Here is a 24,398-nt window from a genome sequence, read left to right as displayed (position 1 = left end):
ATCCTTGTTCTATTAACTAGCGGTGTTTCTCGTACGTGTGCGCGCGCGCGCAATCAGAAATGTTAAAATTGAAGTTTCAGATATGTTTTATAACTTAGTGTATGTAGCAAACAAAGCAGCTAGCAAGCTCTCACACATGAGACCCATTACCACTTGTAGACACTGCAACTAGCTAGTAAAAGGCTGATGACAGTATGGTGCCTAGCATTTCTCTAGCCCACGCATGCGAGCTCAAAGCGAACCTTTATTACGACCTTTTTCTTCTCTCCAGTGCAAGTGCAACCTCGATGCACTCTGGCGCCAACCGTGCTACAGTCGTCACAGTATATATATATATATGTACTAAGTGCCATACTTCTTGCAACGGAGTGGGAAGTGAGGTCCGCGGAGATGTGTAGCCTCGTCCCAGCTGCGCTTTTGGTCGGCGCGCTCCTGTGCCTGGCTTCGTCGTCGTCACCTGCGGTGGCGACGAGGTCGCCGGGAAGGACATTTAACGTCTTGTCGTTCGGAGCTGCGGCGGACGGGGTCACCGACGATTCGGAGGTACCAGAAACCGGACGAGCTTCGGCTTTCTCATGGATCATCTGTGCCGATAGACTTGTCATCGAAATTACAGCAGTGTTTGTACTTACGGAACAATAATCTCCTTGTTGTCACCGTGACGTGTCCTTCAATTTCGTTTCGCGTGTTCTCCTTGCCACCTCAAGGCTACAGAAGTAGTTCACTCATTCCCATACATTTGCATACATCAAGCCCTGTTTCAAAAGTCGGCCTTGGGCACCAAACAACATTCTACTTTATGCTGTTGCATGGACATGTGATCTTCAGTTCATTACCCAATCATTTCTGCGTTGAGTCTTCAGGCACTTGTAGCAGCATGGCAAGTGGCGTGCCGGGTCCCGCACGCAACCGTGCTACTCCCGTTAGGGCACAGGTTCCTCGTCTCGCCGGTCACCCTCCAAGGCCCCTGCAACACAAAGCTCGCGCTTCAGATCGATGGCACCATGCTAGCGCCTCCAGAGATGGGTTCCTGGCCGAAGCCCAGGAGGCCTCTCCAGTGGCTCAACTTCAAGTGGCTGCAAGGCTTCAGCATCCAGGGAGCTGGCGCGGTTGATGGCCAGAGCTCGTCGCTGCAAAGCGCCTCACCAGCTACTACTTCTCAGGTTTCATGAGCATGATGAAAAATACTTCCAGTGTTTCCAGCATTCTGGAATGCACATTATCATTGGAGGATATATATGGTGAGCACCAAGATGTTCAGTAATGTGTTTCTTCTGTTTCTTCTGCAGAGATCTGCAGGGCACTGGCAGGCATCAGGGGCCAAACCTACGGTATGAACACACCAGCCAACTGCAAATAAGCACATCACTTATAGCATGGTCTGGAGGGTAAAACTGCACCGATGGTGATTGTTTCTAGGATATTTACCCCCTTTTCTTTTCAGCTTATAAGGTTTTACAACAGCTTCAATGTCAGCGTGCGTGGCATCCGGATCACCAACAGCCCACAGTGCCACCTCAAGTTCGACAGCTCCGGAGGCATCAAGGTGAAGAACATCACAATCTCTTCTCCCGGGGACAGCCGCAACACCGACGGTATCCATCTTCAGAACACCAGGGACGTCGAGATCAGAAGCACGAGCATCGGCTGCGGTAAGCTCCCTCATCTTGTAAATTTCTAACACAGATATGCGTCAGAGAACCTGATCCACAAAGCCGTTCCGCAGGCGATGACTGCGTGTCGATACAGACAGGTTGCTCAAACATTCACATGAAAAACATCATCTGCAACCCCGGTCATGGAATCAGGTGCGTAGCACTAGTACTATTAAAAAAAGACACAGTCTAGGAGGAACTAGTGTTTTTTCATTAAGAAGAAATAGATATCTAAATTCGAGTTGGGGAGGAACTAGGCTTGTTTGGGGCGTAGGAATTTTGTGTGGAAACAAAATAGGGCCTGATCATTATTCGAATAGTTGCAGTGTAGGAGGACTAGGGAAGGACAATAGTTTGGCTTGTGTCTCCGATGTAGTTGCGGAGAGCATCAGCGTGCAGAACGCTCTTTACGGCGTCAGGATCAAGACGTGGCAGGTAAGGGTCAGCATGTACATATGCAGGCACATAGGTAGTCCTACCATCGCCATGGCTGACCTGCATGATCACCTGAAATGAATGAAAAATGTCATTGTGGCTCAGGGGGGCGTGGGCTCCGTCAGGAACATCACCTTCTCCAACGTCAGGGTGTCGAACGTGGCGACGCCCATCATCATCGACCAGTTCTACTGCGACAGGGGCGGGGCGCGGTGCGCGAACCGGACCGGCGCGGTGGCGATCAGCGGCGTGACGTACCGGCGCGTCGTGGGGACGTACTCGTTCCAGCCGGTGCGCTTGGCGTGCAGCGACGCCAGGCCGTGCACCGGCGTCAGCATGGTGGACGTGCGCCTGTCGCCGGCGAGCGCACCCGAGGGACCTCTGCGGGGGGGCCTGTGCTGGAACACCTACGGCGAGGCGCGGGGGACGATGGAGCCCTTGGGCACTGGGTGCTTGCAGAGGAGCAATGGATACGCGATGCCTTTGATCCAGCCTTTTAACTACACATGCTGAGCCCACGAAAGAGTGGAAAATGGATAGCAGTTATCTGAATTATTCGATATTCGTATCATTAAAATACGAATATATATATCTAATTTGTATTTGTTTCTAAAATAGATGTATTTGAATTCGTTTTCGAGAATCTGATTCAAATATGGATATCCGAATTACTTTAAATTCAAATGTGGAAATGAATAATATCCATATCCGCCAACAAGGAATCATATTTTGCTAATATTTTAGAAATTTTAGAGGTGAACAAAATTTATATATTCCAGCCCAATTAAATTGGAACAAATTTCAATCAAATTTTACCAAAAAAAAACTTCTAACATGAATTTCAAATGAAATTTATAAAATTTCGGTAATTCCAGTAATTCCAAATGTTAACGAATTTTTTACATACAAACCAATCGAGTAGATATTTGAATACGGATTCGAATTCGAACTCGAACAATCCGATTTGTATTCGCATTCGAAGATATTCAGATTTCCGTAATCATATTAAAATAAGGATAGTAATATGAAAAATGAATTATTCAATCCATATCCGATTCCATTTGGAGCCTAACTTGCAACTCATATCAATGTTCAATTACAGCAGGGGAAAAAATGTCTGCATTCCAAATGGGGCCTAACTTGCAACTCATATCAATGTTCACAAGGCAGCCGTATATCGAGCAGGAAATCTACAGTTTACAAGTAGTCACCGGGGAAAAAATCACAATTTACAAATGAAAATTAACAAGATGAACAATCAATTCATGGACCGTCTCAAAAGAAAATGATGTTATGGATACAAACCAGATAACTAATACACCATCATGTACAAGTTAGGTTGCACTGTACCTACAAACATATGGTGAGTGATGAACCAAAGGCTACGAACAGATAACAGTTGCAGTACAAGTTACATTGCACTGTACCCTCATGACTCAAGGAACAAATGATTAAGTACCGCACGACAAATTTAGGATCGCCACGACTATGAACTGATAACGGTTGCAGTTCTGCACAACATCGTAAAAGGTTGTATTCAATTCTAACTCTAACTACAGAGTGCAGAAGAAAGTACCAGATCAAAATCTTCTGCAGTTCTGCACAACATTGTAAAAAGCTGTATTCAATTCCAACTCTAACCACTGCAGAGTGCAGAAGAAAGTACCAGATCAAAATCTTCACCTCATTTGACACGAGACCGAGATGTATTGATGTGGGAAACAGCAGCCCATTATCACGAAACCACTGCTGTATAGTCCAATAAATGTTACATACTTCTACAACATAGTACATGCCCGCTTTCCATCATCACAGGGCCCTACAAAGATTAGTGATACAAAATTTTACATCTCTACCAAGTATGGTAATCAGAAGATATCAGTTGTGGGATCATTTCTTCCCATAATCACCATTGAAGGTCTCAAACAGTAGTGAGCTGATCATAAAGTCAGGCGACAAGCAAGAGGGCGTAACCATCCACGTGGAGAAGTGGAGAAAATTGTCAACTATTTCTCTTTCTTCACATCCAATGATCTAAGCTCTTCCAACAATTCCTGATACTTCTTTCTTTCCTCTGCAATTTGAGATCGGAGCTTTTGTTCCTAAAAACATGAGAATGATATTTATTCTTTTTATCAATCAATCCTCCTATATGTCAAGCTCCAGAGGCAAAAACATCTAGGCGAAATGTACAAGTTCTCCAAAATGTCAAGCTCTAGAAAAAAACAGCACTGAGGATAAATGAAATAGGGACACCAATGGGGGACTATAATACAACCAGTGAGATCAAAAACTGCAAACTATGGCACTAGCAGAGCAAAATTTCAACAGAACTAATCAGGCAGCACTTGAATCTTTCGCAAAGCTGTAGCTTTAACAGGTAAAGTAGACCATGTTTTAACAAAGTCAAGTGCAAAGTTTTTGTTTTTTTTTCTCGAACATGTAGGAGAACTATGTATTATTGTATTAAAGAAGAAGCCCACGGTTTATATACAAACTCACCCCACACACTAGAACCAACATGTCATAACACGCCTACAACCTGAGCAACCATGCACAACTATCCTGGCCACAAGGCCCTAAGGCCTTTGGCACCAGCCACACACCAAAGCTGTGCCTCGTCTGAGCCGTTGCGTAGCATTTCTTGAACCCTCTGAGAAGCTCCGCTGAAAACACAATCATTTCGGTGATTCCAAATCCACCATGCGCCCAGAATGATAAGTGAATTGATCCCCTTCCGATGAGGTTTCTCAACCCTCGATGCACATGTCGCCACCAGTTAGCAAAGATCAATTCAAGGCCATCTGGTGCCAGGTTTTGCAGTCCCACATGCCTAAGAAGGTGAAACCGTACCTCAAGAGAGAATATGCAGTCTGTGAGAATGTGTTGGACCGTTTCATTAGCTTGATCACATACCTCAAGAGAGAATATGCAGTCTGTGAGAATGTGTTGGACCGTTTCATTAGCTTGATCGCAGAGAGGGTAGCGTGTAGGATGTGGCAAACCACGCCAGGCCAAACGGTCAGAAATCCAACATCGACTCCGAACAGCAAGCCAAATGAAAAACTTGCACCGTAGGGGAGCCCATGAGCGCCAAATGCGCCTCCATGGCTCGAACCCAGCAGCACCAATGAAGGCCTTATATGCGGACTTGGAGGAGCATTGTCCAGAAGCCAAGTGAGCTCAAATGTGCAGATCTTGCTCCTCAGGATGTAACTCAAAAGTCTATAATTAAACCCCAAAGCTGCAAGTATTGGACCAGCACCTCCAAAGTTAAGCCCCCTTGAATATCACAGACCCAACGACGGTCTTGCAGCGCTTGTGCCACCGTCCGTTGTTTGGTAATGCGCCTCGGGACAGTGGCAACTAGTGTCAGAGCCACATCAGCCAAGGATTCCTTTCAGGACGTGCTGCTACAAATGCCCCTGGTTGACGCTGCGGTCATTTCATCTCCTCCGAGCCCATCCGTGGCTTGCCGAGCGAGGTGCGCTTCGCCTCCCAATGTCAAGTCGCACCCTGTCAAACGCGCTCCGCCGCCTGGGCCGCAGCCTGCCCTCCGTTCGGAGGTTCACCGGGTCTCCATCCCAAAGCTTGACCCAGACGCGGAGGGTTGACGGACCATGTTCAGCAAGCATTCGCGGCGTCGCCTCACTCGTCCTCCACGGCGGCCTCGCAAACCGGTCTCGAAGGATTTGCTTGGGAGATGCTTTAACTATCTGGCAACGAGTCACCGGGCTACCCTCTGCATGCACCGCACTCACTGTCGTCATTGTCTGATCTCGGGGCACATGACCTACAAGTGCCCACAGCTAAGAACTATCTCAGTGATCAAGGTCGTTCACCGTCCACCACCTGTGATGCACGTCTCAACTGCCGCCGCATCTCACCGTCGTCAACTTCTAGCATCATCATGTCTGGTGCGCACGACGTGCGCCGCTCCTCGACTTCGGCAGCCGCGTGCTCTGGTGGCTCTGAGCCTGGCATGGTCATGGTGGCCGCCAGGGCCGTTCTCGCTGCTGGCCGCGCAGATGTCGTGCCTCCTCGGCGGCGCAAAGGTCTGATGTCCCATCGTTGGGATCGGGTGGGGATCGTGAGGCCGGTTCTTCTGGGCCTTCGTCCCCAATGCTGCAGGAGACGACGGCCCCCTTGCTGGCCGCCGCTGCTGCTCAAGGAGTTTTGCGTGCTTGATCGTTCTGAGCGCATCATGCAAGCTAAGGTGTCCCTCCGCCGTGCGGTCTTTGTGACAGTCATCGGCACCAGACCGGCAATTTCTGCACAAGAGGAGACTGAAATTGCTGATTTTTTCAACCTCGATGTCGCGTCCTTCTCCATCCACCTCTCCAGGCCTGAGGACTTCCTTCTGTTGTTACCTAATGCACACTCGGCGAAGGTGGTCGCCAATGGTGGTAGGACGATCCACACACCACGTTTCAGCCTTCGCGTTAAGCCTTGGTCGAGAATGGCATATGCAGATGGGCGACTGCTCCCCTTTAGGGTTGAGCTCTCGCTCCATGGCATCCCAGCTCATGCGTGGGATATGGCGACAGTTGAGCTTCTACCCGGGTCATGCTGCTGGATTCAACACCTCCACCCTTCCACTACTGACCGCTCCGATCTCTCAGTGTTTAGACACATGACCTGGACATGAAATCCTAAGCTCACTCCATCATGCAAGGATCTTCTCGTCATGGAGCCAACGGATCTGGTGGTCGCGGTTGGATCTTCGGAGAAGAGGGCCTTGGCATACCCAATCGATATTGCCATGTCTGGCTACCACAACTTCTCCCATCCTCCTGGACCGTCGTCTTCCCCAGATGTTGATGGTGGTGCTCGCCGAACCCGCAGGAGTCCTAACCCCCGGCATGGCAGCTCTCATAAGGGGCGTAGACACTGGGCCGACACTAACGTCAGCTCGGGCAGCGATGACCGGTTCTCAGCTGTCGACGACGGCATTGATGCCAATGCAGCCGACAGGGACTCTGACCACTATGCTGAGTATCGTGGTGGAGATGCCGACACTGGCAGTGGTTATGTGGACGTCGAGGCTGTCGACAGTGGTGGGGAAGCCAACTCTGACGGCAGTGGTGTTCCTGCCGAGGCTTTCAATGGTTGCCCCAATTTTCTCCCGGCAATGGAGAAACAGTTGAGACCCGCCGCCACCGAGGCAACCCATGTGGCGAACGATGCTACTACTCAGCCGGCTAGCTTGCCTCACAACACCCAGGCTTCCCGGTTGTCTCTTCGATAGACAAGATGGTTGATGATGGCCAAGCTGTCCCTGCTACAACTCCCCATGCCAACGGTTCGTGCCCATTGATGTCCTTGGTTGCTCAACCAGCTTCAATGGTCCATGACCCAATTTTCGATTCTCAGACTGGGCCAGGCTGGGATCTTGCTAGGCTTTTGAGGCGATCAAATTTGTTTCGGTGCACAGCGAGATTGCTCCTCCTATCATCGCGCAGCTAGAGGTTCATGCTGAGACAGGCGTCCCCACGGGTTTGAGTTCTCTTCCAGACGCTCAACTCGTGAGCACCAGGCCACTAGAGGTGGCCAGCGCTGGGCCTTCGGTACCTTGCCGCTACGTGTCCAGATATTGTTCGAGGGTCTACTCCAGAAAACCCTGTGGACCGAGGCAGGTCGGTGTAGACCTTTCCCTCAACTTTGTGCAACCGGAGCCTGCCACTCCAACCTCCTTCGTGGCCATGATGTCGAAGCCGTTGACGTCGTGCTCCGCATACCGACCATGCTAAAGCAAATGACAAATGTCCTGTCGCCGACTTCATTCCCAAGCGCAGCAAGCGTATTGCTAGGCGCTCTCCGAAGGACGTGAGCTCCATCCAACAAGCCTCGACGCGTGTGATACGCAAACTGGGCCTCGTCGGTGAACATGAACGAATCAGCCAAAAAGTACAAGACAGTTACGCTGGGCTTTTTGCTAAGCCGCTTGGCCGCGCCCATATCATTGCGTTGGCGGCAATCTTTAGCTGGTCCGCTGCTGATGAGGGCCAGGCGAGATCGGTGGTACTTCTAGCTTCGGTTTGCTGAGCTTCACGTTCTAGTCGTGTGTGTTTTAGTTTCCCAATGAATGCAATCAAAAATTTGATTTGGAACGTCCATGGTTTAAACTCCACCACGCGATGTGATGTAGTTCGTGATATCATCGACTCGTGCCGGCTTGATCTTGTTTGTCTTCAGGAGACTAAGTTAGCCTATATATCCATCCATAATGTTCTATCCATTCTGGGATTAGAGTTCGACAAGTTCGTCTTCCTCCCCACGGTGGATACGAGGGGCAGCATTTTGGTGGCCTGGAAAGGCAGCACGTTGTTGAGGAGGCATCTCGTGTTGATTTACTTCCGGTTTCTGTCAAGCTCAAGCTACTTGAGGAGCTAGCTTGGTGGTTCATTGGGGTCTATAGACCCTAGCAAGATGCGGACAAAATTGCTTTCCTCCAAGAGCTTCGGGATGTGAGAGCAATGTGCCTTGGCCCTTGGGTTGTAGCTAGAGTTATAATCTAATTTACCAATACGAGGATAAAAACAACTTGAATGTGAACAAGGCCATGACAGGGCGCTTTTGTCGGTGGATCGATGACCTTGGGCTCAATGAATTGCCTTTGCTAGGTCGTCGGTATACATGGTCCAATGAGAGGGAGGCTCCGGCCCTTGTGAGGCTTGACCGTGTTCTTGCACTGCTGATTGGGAGCTCCTTTATTCAGATTGTCTATTGCAAAGTCACGCAACAAAATGTCTGATCACTGCCCCCTAATTTTGGGTCTCCAGGATGGCATCAAAGGAATGCGGCGTTTTCATTTTGAGGATTTTTGGCCCAAGCTAGCTAGTTTTCACGACATGGTTGCAGCATCATGGATAGTGCCGGTGGATGCATTGTGTCCCCTTGAGCATCTTTCCATCAAGCTCAAGCGCCTCACACCGGCCCTTCAATCTTGGGGCCAATGTCACGTTGGGCATGTTAAGATGCAACTATAAATGGCGAAGGAAGTGCTCCATCACCTCGAGATAGCACAGGACTTGCAATCTCTCTCCTCCGATGAAGAATGGTTGAGGTGTGAGCTGAAACGGCATTGTCTCCATTTGGCTTCTCTTGAGAGGACTATTGCTCGTTTACGCTTGAAAATTGGTTGGTTGAAGGAAGGTGATGCCAACACATCCTTTTTTCACCTGCACGCTAGTTTCCGCAAGAGGAAAAACTTCATTGCCAAACTACAATCAGGGGACCAGATTGTGACAAGTCAAGCTAACACGCACAAGGTTGTTTTGGATTTCTACACTGATTTGCTTGGGACAGCCGAACATCGGCCTTTCACCCTCAATCTTCAGAATCTCTACCAGGATGCCTTGGATCTCTCTTCGCTGGATGCCCCTTTCACCAAGGATGGCTTCCACCGGATAAAGCCCTCGGTCCCGATGATTACACGGGTCGTTTCGATCGTTGTTGTTGGGAGTCTAATAAAAGATGATATCATGGCAACGCTGCACACTCTCCAGCAGGGGCGTGGGCGCAAAAATGGGTCTCTTGAACTCGGCCTTCTTGACCCTCTTGTAGAAGAAAGTTGATGCCATTCACGCTAGGGATTATCGACCAATAAGCTTGATTCATAGCTTCGCTAAGCTTGTTGCTAAGATCATGGCGATTTGCCTCGCTCCTTGGCTTCCTTCTATGGTGTCTCCCAACCAAAGCGCCTTTGTCTGAGGTCATAACATCCATGATAATTTTATCTTGGTGCAACAAACGGCGAAGTTGCTGCATCGACAAAATGAGTCACCTATTATTGAAGTTTGACATCTCTAAGGCTTTTGATTCGGTGTCATGGCCTTTTTTATTGGAGGTTCTTTCTCATTTGGGTTTTTGTCCGATCTGGTACAATCTGTTGTGTTTTCTACTGTCCACCGTGACTACCTGGATCTTACTCAACGGGGAGCCAGGTGATGAGATCATGCATCGTCGGGGGTTACGGCAAGGAGATCCCCTATCTCCTATGTCGTTTATTATTGTTATGTATGTGCTCAACTCCCTCATCTCCAAAGCAAATGAGGTTGGTTTGCTGCAACCTCTACCGGCACGCGCTCTGGGCCATCGGGTGTCTCTGTATGCCGATGATGTCATTCTCTTCCTTAGGCCGGTTGAAGCTGAAATCCATCTCATCAGGGACATTCTTGTTCGGTTTGGAGAGACCTCGGGTCTCAAAACCAATCTACAGAAGTGGTCAGCCGTCCCCATTCGCTGTCAAGAAGATGATCTCGAGGTGGTTCACGGCTCCCTCCCATGCGTCGTGGCTGATTTTCCATGCAATTATTTGGGGCTGACACTCTTGGTCAAGAAACTTACAAGGGCCGACCTGCTGCCCTTGATTGATAAGCTAGCCGATAAAATGCTAGGTTGGAAGGCTGCTCTCATAACAAGAGCCGGGAGGTCGATCTTGGTCCGAGCGGTGCTCACTGCTATGCCTATCTACCATCTTATAGCTATGGATTTACCCAAATGGGCAATATGTGCAATCGATAAGCGCCGACGTGTTTTTCTTTGGAAGGACCGAGAAGAAATCAATGAGTGCCACTGTTTGGTTGCATGGAAAAAAGTTTGCAGGCCCCTTGAACTTGGCAGCCTGGGTATACACAATTTGGAGCTGCTGGGTTGGGCACTGCATATGCGTTGGTAGTGGTTCCAAAAGACGCAACCTGACTGGCCTTGGGCCGGATTACAGCGGCCATGTTCGCCATCTGTCACTACTCAGGTGGGCAACGGTCTCTGGACCTTATTTTGGACTGATCAGTGGCAACGTTTTTGTTTAACTATGCTATTTTTAGAATGTTAAGTAGATATAAGGTTTGATTAGAATATTCTTCAATATTAACGAAAACACTAGCATTAGCCATTAAGTAGCTACAAAGAGCAAGAAAGACAAAATTTAACATAACAGCATGCAGAAGGTTCTTTCAACGCTGATGTGATGATGTGAAACCATCTGTCCACAGCTACAAATGCAGGGAGAGGAAATTTGACTCCCCACACAAAGCAAAACATCTCATAATAATTTATTTGCACCATTGCAGTTGTCCAACATCAAGCAAGGCTAAAAATCCATTTTCTTAAGTTGGCAAGAGATGCAAACAAGTCCACAATAGCTAAACTTTCATAGTCTGGGAAGTGATGGCCACTATGTAATTTCAACTCATCGGAGTAATTATGTCTACATGACATATCCAGACAAGCCATGTATAATAAAGGTACTGTAAGCTATCTTTTGCATTTGCCTCAAGAAACATTTGTTAGGAGTATAGGATCCTTTACGTATTCATTAGTAGTCATTTTTCTATTCACACTCATTTACTCTATATATTGCCCCCATGGGGCTATTATTCAATACAAGTGCAATTCATAACAACATTATCTTTCACAAGGGTGAAAGAACAGTTAGATGCATGGTTTTACTCGCAAAAGAGAATACCTTTAGGACAAGTTGTTTCTCTGATTCCTCATATTGCAAGCATCTGGGGGAAATGAAACTGTTAGCACTAAAATTGCCATCCAAAATTTGCATTCAAATAATAGCAAGTATTTGGAATTCAATAATGCAAACAGAACAAAATTGACTGCAAGGACAAAGCTGGCACACAGGACATGACGCAGTTAAGGCAGAAAATAAAGTGTTCTTATCAGCAGCTAACCAACTGAGAGATTTTTATTTTGACCCTTTTTATTCTAATATTTGGTACATTTCCTGTCACACCAGGTGGCGTGACAAGCAAGAACTTTTTGAATAGGTGGCATGATAGTAGTCAATTTGTCACACCATGACGTCTGACATAAGCAAAGGGGTTAGTTCCTAGAAATATAGTTAGACAAGGGTTATCTAAAATATTAGAATAAAAAGGGTTAAAATAACAAAAAAATTACCAGCTGACTACGACTATGCCTAAATCCCTAAAGTAGATCAAGATAAGATAATTATCTCTTTGTTCTTACATGACCGAGCACGACAACACCTCAGGCATAAATGAGCAATTGAAAAAAAAAACGACCACGGGAGAAGGCATCCCATGGCTTTGTCTTAAGAGAGGTATTCAAACGACCTACGAGTACCCGCGTTCGAGCCCGAGTGGGCAGCCTCTCAACTGGAGGCTTTACCAACCGAGCTATCTCTTAGTTCTCAAATGAGCGATGGGAGTATCGAACCCTTTAAGGGGGTACTCACATGGCTTTGTCTTAAGAGAGTGGAGTATTGAACCCTTTAGGGAGGTACTCACAACCTACGAGCACCCACGTTCGAGCCTGGGCGAGCAGCCTTTCAACTGGAGGCTCTATCAACCAAGCTATCACTTAGTTCTCAAATGAGCAATTGATAATTCTTTTATCAGCAAAAGCATTCATATTCCTCATACACTACATCAGCAGTAAGATGAATTCTACATGGGAAAGGGCTTGCTCTTAATTGTTTGAACTCAGTGGTTAGTTCCTCAAAAAATGACATTACAAGAGACAAAAGGAAAATATGTATGAAAATGTTCAAGTTGCGGTATTACTTACTCATTACGCAACTTGTCATTCTCCAGGGTCAAATTCTTGTACTCGTTAAACCGTTTTCGTTGAGAAACATCCTGATTCCGTCGAACAAGAACAAATTAGTCATATAAGAATACTTTTAGTACATAAAAGTATTAATATTACACTCTGTGCTCTATCATAAATAAATAAATAAATCTTGCTTCTGTAATGTTCGTATAGAAATAGACGCACAAATAACCCTAGCTCAGTTGTTAACAGAATAAATCTTAGACTGCATAATTATCAGCTGTTAGTCTTCCTTTGCCTCAGTCCAGTGAATACTTACAACTCCATCCATATGATCTACCCCATCTCGGTCAGCACTGTCTGTCATAGAACCAATTGAATCTAACTTTCTCTTCAATCCCATCTCTGTTAAAGAGTCACAACATTAACAAACACAGCGACATTTTACAAAATGAACCGGAAGAGATGGATTACCCACTGTTCTTTGAAAGGGAGCCAAGACTATTGATCCTTTCTCTTGCTGCAGAGGCTGATAATCTAGGTATAGCACAGCTGCTTGTCGGAACATCAGCTGCAAGCAACCGAGGTGGAGCACTGACTGGGGAACTACCAGCATTCATATGACTGGCACGATTAAGTGCACGGGTTGCTTTGGGTAATTTTTTGTTGTCATAACCAATACGATGGCAATGAAGGTCCCTGCAAAAATAATTCATTCAAGCATGAAATTGTCAATGACATTAAGACACCCAAAATAAGAGCACGGCAATGACAACAAAAACCAACAGATCAATAACAATTAAGAAGACACATAGCATCTATATTTGTTTATCACACAAATTTTACCGAAATGCAAGAAGAGATGAGGCTAACAGCTGGTTATTATATCTCAAATGAAGTAATATTTAGCTTTCACAATTTACAGAATCAACTCGTGTCTCAGATTCAAACAGGTGATGAATCTCATGCCTCAACAGGTACATGGATTTAGGTATATGACACCAATCTCTTAGTATCTTCTGTAGCAATATCTATGCTGACTATTCTAAGACATGCTTTTAGATTTGTAACCGAAAATATAATTCAAATTTCTGACACATACTGTGGCAAATCAAAGACATAAATGTTGTTGCCAATATTGGATCAAGAATTTTTATGAAGATTTTCTGGAACAACTACCTCTATTAGGAACCATATCGAAAATTCGGACATCCTGCTTATGAAGCTGAACGTGGAACAGTCGCTGGGCGGAGCCCTCCACCCCTGGGAGCAAGGAACCAAGAGCAGCCAGGGGGCTTGAACAGGTTTGTGCTAATTGCTTAAAAGTTAAAACTAGGGAAGACTGTCTAACTAGATGCAAACTGCACAAAAGCACTGACAAAAGCTCGATAGCAAACATAAGTCGCTCCAACGGATTGGAAATCGAAAATTACGCCTAAGTCTTCGTAGCTTTATTTCATGTTATTGTCAGGACTCCAAATATTTATATAAGTCACCATAATGCTCCTTTGCTTAAGGCAGCATCAAGCCTAAAGCATAATATCACATTGTTAAATATTTTTGTTCTTTTTAGCAAAAGATACTATATAGCTTAATCCTACTGTACAAGCCTGATTTGCTATGCAATTAAAGCGCAAGGTCAGCGGTCAGCCCCTTGGCCCCAACCTTGCTTTTCAAATCTTAAAATGAGAAGTCAGCAGTTCTGGAGTTACATTCTGCTTTATCTAGTATTTCTGCTTAAAATAGGGAAAAGTCCAATTAAAAGCTGGACCAGACCAAGGCTGACCCTCTGTGAGAACAGCTTTATTTCCACATGCGATTATGTTGTCTGCAAAGCAAAGACACTGCCTCACAGTTGTGAGGGTTGAGGATTCCCTTGTTAGCAAAAAGTCAAACAATGCTTAGAGCCTCAGATTACATCCCATAAAATAGAATTCTTTGTATGGAAGACTAGGAAAGTGGGAAGCTCTCAATCTTTTGAACCACGAATGTGCAATATAAATTGTGTGTGCATGTTCAGTTGTTCACGGGTGCATGTGTGCACGCACTTAGCCTTGTGTGTACATGCACAATGAATACGTGGGTTTTAGGATATTGAGAACATGACAAAGTTGACATCAATATAACATATCTTTAGAAAACAAATAAACTAAAAGCATTACCAGTATTCATAAGTCATATCTTTCAAGCGAATCTCAAGCCTTTGATAAAGGACTGACTTCTCGAAATCCTGCTTGTCATGGGTAGGTTTGATGAAGTTCGCCTCCAGAATGCCTAAAAAACCGATAAAAAAAATATACATATCATTTTTATTCGATGTCTTGCATTGGTCCCCCTGCTTTGGATAACTCAGTGGTATATCTCATACCAACAACTCCTCGCCCTTTCCCATATGAGTTGTTTGCAACTTTCCAGAAGGGCTGCAAAAATGTTGGAAATTTGACTTACTCACTATGTGGAAGCAACACAAAGTTTACCATGTATATGTCATTCTGAAAAATGATATATCAGGACATTCTGAACTAGGCTATCCAATTGATGACTTCCTATGGAAAATTCATATAAAAGTTGATAGCATAGCTAACCTGGTGGAAAACACAAAGTACAAGATAATGCAATGACAGAATAAAACATTGTGGGTGGGCTACTCTCTGCTATAATAACAAGTTAATTCTCAAAAAGAGTTATTTACGCTGATCAAGTGCTTAAGCTACTCTCTTCTAAATTAAAAATAACATTTTAACAAACTAAAAACAAAATTTTCAAAAACATACAAATGCTTCTGCTTCAAACCTCAAATGAGTATATCACAGTTCACGGCAGACATTAAGAGAGCAACAGGAAAGAAGCAAATGGACCATCATGCACCATGTGTCATACAAAGAAGAAAGCTCTCACCGTTATTAAACGATTCTTGTGATATACGTTAAACCCTTGTACATCAATGTCTGGTGCACCTTTGACAAACCCAATGGTTGTGATTACAGATGACTAAAAAACATGAGGCCAATCAGAGATATTCTTACTATAAAATAATTTTTTCCTGATATAGTAAATATAAACATAAGCTACACGCAGACATGACCAAAGGAACCAGGGCATATATACTGGAGTTAAATCACAGAACTGCTCATGGGTTGCCTGATCATCAGCTAGGACATATTCATTTCCACTTTCTAGGATATAGCCATACCCAGAAGGTCAGGTATAAATAGATTAAAAACTTATTCTACCTAGCAACTAAAAATGAGTTAGAGAAAACACAAACATCATGAGCTAAACTAGATATGTATGACAGGCATGATACAACAACACAAAGGTGACAGTTATGACGGCACTTCCTCAAGATCCATATGGCATTTCTCGAATACAATATAATTCCATGAGAGCTAGCCACAAGACATGGTTTCCTAGAGAGATTCAAACATATAGGTCATGGGTGCAAATCCTCAAAAGGTACAAAAACAAAAACCAAGCCTGCCTCAACTATACTTAAAAAAAAAGGTTGTACTTCATGGATATGGTTGTGATGGACAAAGAACTAAATAAGCCACATTTCTATCAAGATCAAACATTGTTTCATGTACACTTTCCCTTTTATTTTTTTTAACACAATTTCATGTGGAAGTCACACTTCTACAAGTGACCACCAATACGAAGACTTACAAGGAAATCCATAACATATCAGTAGTACGCCATCAGCTATAAAATAGTTCATGATTCTCACAACACCAACCTAGCCTATAACACAGATGTAAATCAGAAAAATTATAGCTGATTCTAAGCAATTGACTGGGCAGACATTTCTAGTTCATCAGATGAGACAAGTTTCAAAAACAGTTTGAATCAGTAAAAGGGTTTATTCCATCAATCAAAATGGTAAAAATGCACAACATGCTTTGCAAAATGCCAAAATGCGAGTTACACGTACCTCCGTAAGTCCAGCAATTTGTGGTTTATACAACACGCACTCACGGTACATCAAATCGTTAACAATATTATGTGGCTCCACATCACATCCACGCAGGATAATTCTGAAACTATCAGGTACACGAAGATACAAGATAGAAGCATATGCCTGTTTGAATCCGAATAGAATGATAATGTTAGTTCAAGAAAGAAATAAAACAGTAGCAAAGAGGTAAATTGGGATCATTACTTAACTCTAAGAGAATAACGAAGCCGAGTTGAAACATAGTTCTGTGTTACGGCCTTCTCCGAATTATGTTTCTTCTTCTTGTGTGCCCCAGTAATAAGGATGTCCTAAGATAGTAGATATATAACAAAATGTTCTATGACAAATGTACAGGCAATGGTAGATCTGGTCATTTAATAACCCCCAAAAAATGCAAGGGAAGACCAATAAAGCATGTAGCATGTAGGATTAACAGGCACTTTTACAGTTCTACTAGTTAGCATGTAGTGAGAATTACAAATATCATTGTACCAGACACAAACTTTCACAATACTTCTTAAACATGTATCAAATTTGTGCCGGTTCCGCAGAGTCACCATTTCATGTATCTAATGGTAATTTTCCCATGATGACGGCACACTTCGCTTGTATTCCTGATTTCCTGTTGTGCTACTCAATAGTTGTCTTACCTTATGAAACTAAGCAATCAATTATCTTATTTCCTCCAATTTGTCTACGGATCGAATACATGTGTTAAAGACGTGCTATCAATGTTTTAATTAGATGAACATATCAGTTTTTTATTTATAATTTATATAGATGTTTCCCATGTAGTTATGGCTAATATCATGAAGAGCGTATCATTCCTCACACAAAATTGCTGTTAAAAGACAACCAGAAAAAGGAAGGCCCAGTGCTTCCTTGGATACAGCCTAGTAGACCTGCTTCCCAAGCACTGGTCAAACTGTCATTAATTCCATCCATCTTTTCCTTCCCATTTCCCACAAAACTGTCAATAAGACAGAAGAAAAACGGAAAATCATCCCCAAACAGAATACTTCTCAAGATAAAACTCTTGTCTTTATCTCTATATCATATCTTAAAATCAGTTTATTATAGTACTCTCAGTAATATGGAGGCCCTTGACCAATTTCGTAGGAAATACGATAAGGATCAGCTAGCCACTTCAATCGTTTCGAATTGTTATGCTAATGATTGTAGGTGTGCACATGCTTACAGCCCAGACAGAAGATTGACTATGTATCAGTGCCAGACAAAGAGATAAACAGCATCTTGGCCCGGGGAGAAATCAACATGGGTGACAATAGAAGAGGAGGATTTTTACTTCTTTAGCTAATTAGCTCACGTCCAATAGATCAGAAGTAATGTTTTCTACCTTTGCCCCACTTCCATCAGATTGAAATAAAACCGAAGAGCATTCCAACATCTACACAAAGACACCTCTCATCTTTCTTTACATGGTCAGGGGTGGGGACGGAAGTCAGCCACCTATGAAGGAGAAGCACCATCATTTTTGCTAAGTTGGATTTTAGTTGGTTTTCTAGTTCAACTGTTCAAGTAAGATTTAGTTTCCTTCTAAAATACGAGTTATTTGAGCAAACCAACAGTTATTCTCGAGTTTCCTTTCTCCACATACTAAAAGACTAATTCCAGTGAAACATAAAAAGTTGGCAATTGTCACTATCAAGTGAACTGCATCAGTTAAAAAAGCCAAGGTATTGCATTAAGATTGTAACAACCAGAAACTTTTAAATATTTGAAGGGAAGAACACTAAGATCCTAAAGTTGAATAAAAATTTGGAAGACACCACCTGTGAACAGCTATGGAACTGACATCTGTAAACATCTACATCATCTCCCAACAACCAATGTAGCTCTATCAAAGGACAATATTACTAACCTTCTTATCAGAGTTGAAATCAAGCTCCATATCCCCATCATCGTTGAACCAGAGGTTGAATAAAACTATCTTTGTTCCATGCTCTCCCATATCATCAAACTGTATCAGAATTAAACATAAACTTGAAAAAAAAAATCTTAACTATGGTGATAAAGTGGCCCTAAACAGTGGAGATCCACCAACATATAGTTAACACTTACTGTACAAGGGAACTATCCCATAAATAATTGATACGAACTCGGAAGACTGCTTGGTTAAATTCGAAATGAAAGAACCTATACATATATCCATTAGCACATAATGCCATAATTTTCTAGCAAACATAAATTCATACCAAAGTTTAAGTTAGCCATTCTATGTATCAAGCATTGTGGGACTGGTCTCAACACATTCATAGAATGCTACAGAAAATTCAAGTGAATGAATTAGCAAAATTGTCGGGGCACCGCAACATTTCTAGACCGTCTCCTTCCTTAGTGCTATTGGTCATTTTTCCAAACCTCTCAATTTTCCATAACTTTTCTCCAGCTCATTTTTTACAGGATTACCAATATCATTCAACAGTTTGACATAAATATCTCAAAGATAGTGGCATATTTATTGCGTACTTGTTTAAGCAACTCAGTTTCACTGGCAAAAGGGGACCATTTCAGAAGGATTGCCAAATTAGATGAGAAGAGCTTCTGATCATGGCGCAACATCTGAGTAAATGAAGCAGTTGTTGGATCGTACCGATAGTCCACCTGCAAGACAGCAAAGCAAACACAAGGTCATAAGAGGGTACTACAAAAAATAGCTCAAACTGCAGAACTCGCAATCAGTCGAAAAAGAAAGCATCAGACTACCGTTGGCACCAATACATCATCGCAACCTGTTTCCATCAAAAATGTATAAGAAAGAAGGCCGATACTTCTTGTCCGTGCCCTAGAGAAGCAGAAACATGTTACTTCAGTAGATACATGAGCTGGGTGGAAAGACGTTTTATTAGAGATAGAGGAGAATCTAGAGGTGTCATCCAATTTTAAATAATATAACAGGACGAAGCCAAAGTAGTGGGATCGGTGGAGTTTAGCATGAGTATCTGACCAACAACATGCAGTAAATAATGTAAACAGTTAAACACATAGTTGTCATATCAGATTCTACTTATACTTGTTTCCAGGTAACATGAAATCTGAAAAACAATACATGCCACCATTTTCTAGAACTCATAGTTATACAACAACAACAACAACAAAGCCTTTCAGTCCCAAACAAGTTAGGGTAGGCTAGAGATGAAACCCATAAGATCTTGCAAGCCTAGTCATGGCTCTGGCACGTGGATAGCTAACTTCCACGCACCCCTGTCCATGGCTAGTTCTTTGGTGATATTCCAGTCTTTCAGATCCCTCTTTACAGACTCCTCCCATGTCAAGTTTGGTCTACCTAGAACTCATAGTTATAACAGAAACATTTCTATTAAGAAAAAGGAACATTGCAACAGGCCGTATGGGCGTATGGCCACTGTGAACTGCGATCATTCAACATTTCACCTTATTTCACTTCTATTCCTTAGAACTTTGTAGTCTGTGTTTCTGAGAAAAGAAAAGTTCTACTCAAGTTTCCCCAAGAGTCCCTTATGTTACCAAAGATAAAGGTAGCATCACGAAATGCTTGTTTTAATTTAATGTCAAAAAAGATAATTTCCAGGATGAATGCAAAAGAAAAGAACCAGTTATTTTGGTTTTGTGTAAAAACAATCACATCCGCTCCTAGCCGCATCGTGCTAGTCTTGAAACCATTTCCATCTGATACAAGAAGCAATAGTAAATTCAATGGTAGGGGATTCAAGACATCTATCTCACAAGGAAATAGACGAAAGGACAACAAGACCATACATTGCCCAATGAAAGCATCAGACTGCTTATCTGAAAATCCAAAGCTCATGCAACGTCTCAGCGCCTCTGGATCCATTCCCCCTCCATTATCTTGTCCATGTGAAACACCACGAAGTCATAATCCAGATAACATTTTCTATGAACTTAACAGATTAGGATGTATTTACATTATAAATATGGCAACCTTGAACCAACAATGAGGGGTTCCCATCCCGTGGGTTTGTAAATTTATTAACACGGACAAATGTTGCCCCATTGTTCACCTGAGAGAAGATGCAACCAAAATAACCATACTTAGCATTCATGTTGTATCCTAGTTTCTTTTTGTATATGAGAAAAATGATCCTTGATGATTACCTCATCGATGGCATTATCAAGAAGCTCAGCAATGGCTGCAGAAAAATGGGGGGAAAAGACAGCATTGAACATGAATCAGTGAGCATATAATTGAATTTAAAAGCAAAGCAAGCAAGAAGGTTTGGATCACGATGCTATATATGGGTGATTTGTCCAAAGTCAAAACAGTACGATACAACTAAATTGTAAAAACCTAGATAATCTGCTAGATTTTGGAAATGCTAATGTTTTTTCATAGGTACACAATGGTTTAAATCTCTACTTATGAATGTTATGTAAGCAGTGGATCACTTGCTACAGGCTTGTGCTACCAGTTTATGCCCTCAAAAGGTATATTTTAAGTCCACCATTGTAAGAACAAATGGGCTTGCTACCTTTTATATGGCAAAGACAGATTTCAATTTTAGTCATCAGAGTTATCAAAATATCCTTTTTGTGTTACTGTGAGTACTTCATTCAGAAGTGAGGTTAATTTTATTAAGCGAACATTCCAAACTGTAAGTTTCCAGCAAGAAACAAAAGCTGTCGACACAAGGAGAAAAAAATACAATTAGTAGAAATACAATTATGTCAATTTACTAATTCGTGCTCATGAAAGTCAATCGATTTCCTATATTAAAGTTGCTTCCAATAGTAAGTCTAGCCAATCCTACAAACCGAGACCATGAGGGGGTCATCTCATACCACCGAAAGCCCACTTGTGGGAAGTAGCATTTGAGTGCAGGAATTTGGGATTTATCCGCAGCCGGTTCCGGCCACCTGCACGCACCACCAAATTGCAAGTCTCTCAGCGTGCTAACCAAGCTGCCTCCACCAGAATCAAAGGAAAGCAAAAGTATAGCACAAATTGGGGAGAGACGCCCCCACGAGATTTATCAAGCCAATAGCCTACCGGGGTTGTCGGCGTCGGGATTGCGGCGCGCGACGACGTAGTCGCCGGACTTCCAGAACTGGCGGCTGAGGCGCGGCGGCGGGAGGGCCCTGGGCGGTGGGGAGGCGGTTGGCACGGACACGGGCTCCTCGGTCTTGACGGGCACGAGCGCGCCGTATCCCGGGGGGTGGGGCGGCGGGAGGAGCAGCGGCTTCACATCGACATCCGCGAGCAAGTGCGGCTTGATGTCGGGCGGGGAGGACGGGGCGAGGGCGAGCGCGCTGGCGCTGGGGACGGGCTCCTCGTCGTCGCTGGAGAGCTCTATCACCTCGGCCGCGGCGGCGCCGGAGCTCATCGATGTTAGGGCTGGCTTGACGCCTGTCGGTTTCGCTCTCTGCGGGAGGCTGGCTGGGCACGGAGCTCGATTTTCGGGTTCGTTGGGCAGCTGAGCTCGTCCCGTGCGCTGTCGCCAGCCGAGTTTATTTATTCCATTCTCGTCGCGGGCGTTTATAAGAAGAAATTCGAAATCCCACGGGCTCTCAGGAGAAGAAAGCTAAAGATCCGTAAATGACGCCGGGATCTGAATGCCCGAGATTGCTCTCAGGAACAAGAGCCAGCGCAAACACGTCGCAAAACGTGATCCTCGGTTTCCAAGATGTAGTTTTCCATTTTGCTCTTGTAACATATAGTACGTACATGCTTCTGCCTGGCCTGAGAAAATTTGGAGCAGTTCTTAAGGGCCATTTTGTTCATTTTCCGGCTAAAAAGTGATACTCTCTCTAATTTTTCCTTTTAGCTTCTAAAAAGTGTTTTTTTTACAGTTATCTATATTCTATATTCCTATAAAATACACAAGTTGTAATAGATCTGATCGATCTCTATCATTCACCTAAGTTGATCAAACGGCCATCATGTAAAGTTGAATCTTATTTCTCCTTTCAAAGATACATTTAATCTCTCATTATTTACCTTACATACCTAAACATCTAATATTTTTTTTCATACAGTCTAAAAATATATTTAATCTCTTATTATTTATCTTTCATATCTAGATATCTAATATTTGTCTTATATATATTTACTGTCAGGTTTCTCCAGAGGGTGCGTCGCTTCCCGCACTTTACCTATAGCATCGGCTTTTTAGCGAGTGTGTCTTCGCCCGCATGTCGCCTCTACTGCTGTCTACCACAAAGGTCACATCTGCCACGTTATCTTTACACTAAGGTACTATATAAGAATTATTTTTATCCCCTCACAAATCAATCACTATCTTAATCCTCCTTATAGCATTGCTACAAACTACTAACTCTGGATAATACGATCCCCTCCATCTTTCTATCTAGGTATTCATCATTCTTCTCTCTCCTAAAATTACATAATCATGTTGTGAATTTTATGTATACGAATCTCTCATTTGTTATGTTATTTTTAATTCTTTTGGTTATTATATCTTAAATTAATTTTATATGTGTAAAAATATATGTGCAATTGATAATAAGAATATAAGAAGAGACAAAGTTGCATGTACCTACCCCAATTAGTGCTTGGTATAGTTTTCAATACTAAATTCTCATGTGCATTCGTCATATGGGTAGGTGAGGAGGCAAACACATTTATGAGTACAACTTTAGACGACATGAAAAGACATTGTGGCTTTCCTTAATATCGTGCACAGGTCTAAAATGATAAAAGAAAAAATGAATGATGGAGGACTTACCTAGTTAAGCATGTCTAAAGTTGATGAGTACTCATAAACGGATGAGCAATCCGCTAGTGTCCATCCTCTAAATAAATAAATAAATGTATGTATGTATGTATGTTCTAGACAAGTGGCAAGCATGCATATTTTGTAACTAGAATTTAAAGAGGTTGACACATGGCAAACATGGAAAATAGGACTGCCACGTAGAAAGTACACGTAAGAGGAAAGTATGCACCGCATCGAGGATATTGGACCATAACATTTATTGACATATTCTGCTCGCGAGAGACTGACATGTTATTGATATACAACACTTGATTATACATTTTTATGAATATTTGTTTTAATCTTTGTTGTGGCACAAATCAGATCATGTTCTTACATGTTCATTTTTCAGACGCTGGTACTCTTTAGAGACAGAAAAGACTCTTTAATTTATTTTGTCATCTTAGAATTTGTGCTGTCAAACTATCTAAGGTTTGATACATTAATATTTAAATTTCCCAATATTGACTATATGAAAATCATAATACAAGATTTTAAAAAATCGTAAATGTATAAGATTATTAATACATATTAAAATGAAATTGTAAAAAGTACTCCAAGATGCATCTTAAATACCTCAATGATGAATAACACGAAATAAAATGACGGAGGAGAGAGTAAACATGGAACAAACCAACTTCCAGTCACCCTTAGACATGAAAGCAACATAAAGGCCTTTGAATTGTACGTGGGCACCACGTACTCCAGACAAATGATTATCACAAATCATCATGGTTTTTGTGATTAAATTTATTAATATTGTTGCATCACCATCCATCTTTTTTCTTCTATTTCATTCATGATTAAATTGCAAGTGGAGTGTGCGAAAACAATTTGTCGATATAGAAATCTAAGAGAAAACTATTAAGAGGACAATTCATCACAAAGTTCTGTTTGCAATAAGCAAGTATGCACCGCACAAGGATATTGGACATTTATTGACATATGCTTTTCGCGGCATACTACATTTGTTTGTTTTTAAGATGTCGTTTTAGCCTTCAATATATAGAACAAGATTGTAATAAATTCTTTCACATATGATCTATTTACCTCTCTCGATTTCTTCAACATTTAATCAATGGTACA

At 43.0% G+C, this 24,398-nt stretch overlaps 2 protein-coding genes across 7 annotated transcripts; one reads left to right on the top strand and one right to left on the bottom strand.

The window, feature by feature from the left end:
• Positions 1 to 377: 377 nt before the first annotated feature.
• Positions 378 to 2,733, top strand: LOC133888516 (polygalacturonase At1g48100-like). Of its 2 annotated transcripts, none has more exons than XM_062328800.1 (7): positions 378 to 543; positions 864 to 1,163; positions 1,290 to 1,331; positions 1,445 to 1,652; positions 1,727 to 1,808; positions 1,982 to 2,090; positions 2,196 to 2,733. In XM_062328800.1, exons 1-7 carry the CDS (start codon positions 391 to 393, stop codon positions 2,601 to 2,603), a joined length of 1,302 nt encoding a protein of 433 aa, XP_062184784.1. In that variant the 5' UTR covers positions 378 to 390; the 3' UTR covers positions 2,604 to 2,733. The 2 variants fall into 2 exon arrangements, with proteins under 2 accessions (XP_062184784.1, XP_062184777.1); XM_062328793.1 differs by having other exon boundaries at positions 1,976 to 2,090.
• Positions 2,734 to 3,343: 610 nt separating this feature from the next.
• On the bottom strand, positions 3,344 to 22,151 carry LOC133913951 (protein MICRORCHIDIA 6-like). 5 transcript variants are annotated; one of them, XR_009909156.1, is made up of 21 exons: positions 21,587 to 22,148; positions 21,379 to 21,453; positions 20,695 to 20,729; positions 20,522 to 20,600; positions 20,338 to 20,427; positions 20,172 to 20,247; positions 19,306 to 19,384; positions 19,069 to 19,203; positions 18,461 to 18,559; positions 16,788 to 16,886; positions 16,555 to 16,701; positions 15,522 to 15,614; positions 14,992 to 15,043; positions 14,786 to 14,897; positions 13,102 to 13,322; positions 12,943 to 13,028; positions 12,639 to 12,709; positions 11,560 to 11,602; positions 4,001 to 4,192; positions 3,774 to 3,909; positions 3,344 to 3,688 (listed from the first exon to the last, which is right to left on the bottom strand). XR_009909156.1 is itself a non-coding variant. In XM_062357151.1 (19 exons), the coding sequence occupies exons 1-19, from the start codon at positions 21,918 to 21,920 to the stop codon at positions 4,097 to 4,099; spliced, it is 2,022 nt and encodes a 673-aa protein (XP_062213135.1). In that variant the 5' UTR covers positions 21,921 to 22,147; the 3' UTR covers positions 3,344 to 4,096. The 5 variants fall into 5 exon arrangements, 1 of the variants encoding a protein (XP_062213135.1); XR_009909155.1 differs by having other exon boundaries at positions 3,774 to 4,192; positions 21,587 to 22,147; XR_009909157.1 differs by lacking the exon at positions 21,379 to 21,453 and having other exon boundaries at positions 3,774 to 4,192; positions 21,587 to 22,147.
• Positions 22,152 to 24,398: the final 2,247 nt, after the last annotated feature.

Source organism: Phragmites australis, chromosome 1 (genome assembly GCF_958298935.1).
Source record: "Phragmites australis chromosome 1, lpPhrAust1.1, whole genome shotgun sequence".
NCBI classification, from domain to species: Eukaryota; Viridiplantae; Streptophyta; class Magnoliopsida; order Poales; family Poaceae; genus Phragmites; species Phragmites australis.
The sequence above is the reverse complement of the archived record's forward strand: the minus strand, read 5'-3'. Positions and strand labels throughout refer to the sequence as shown.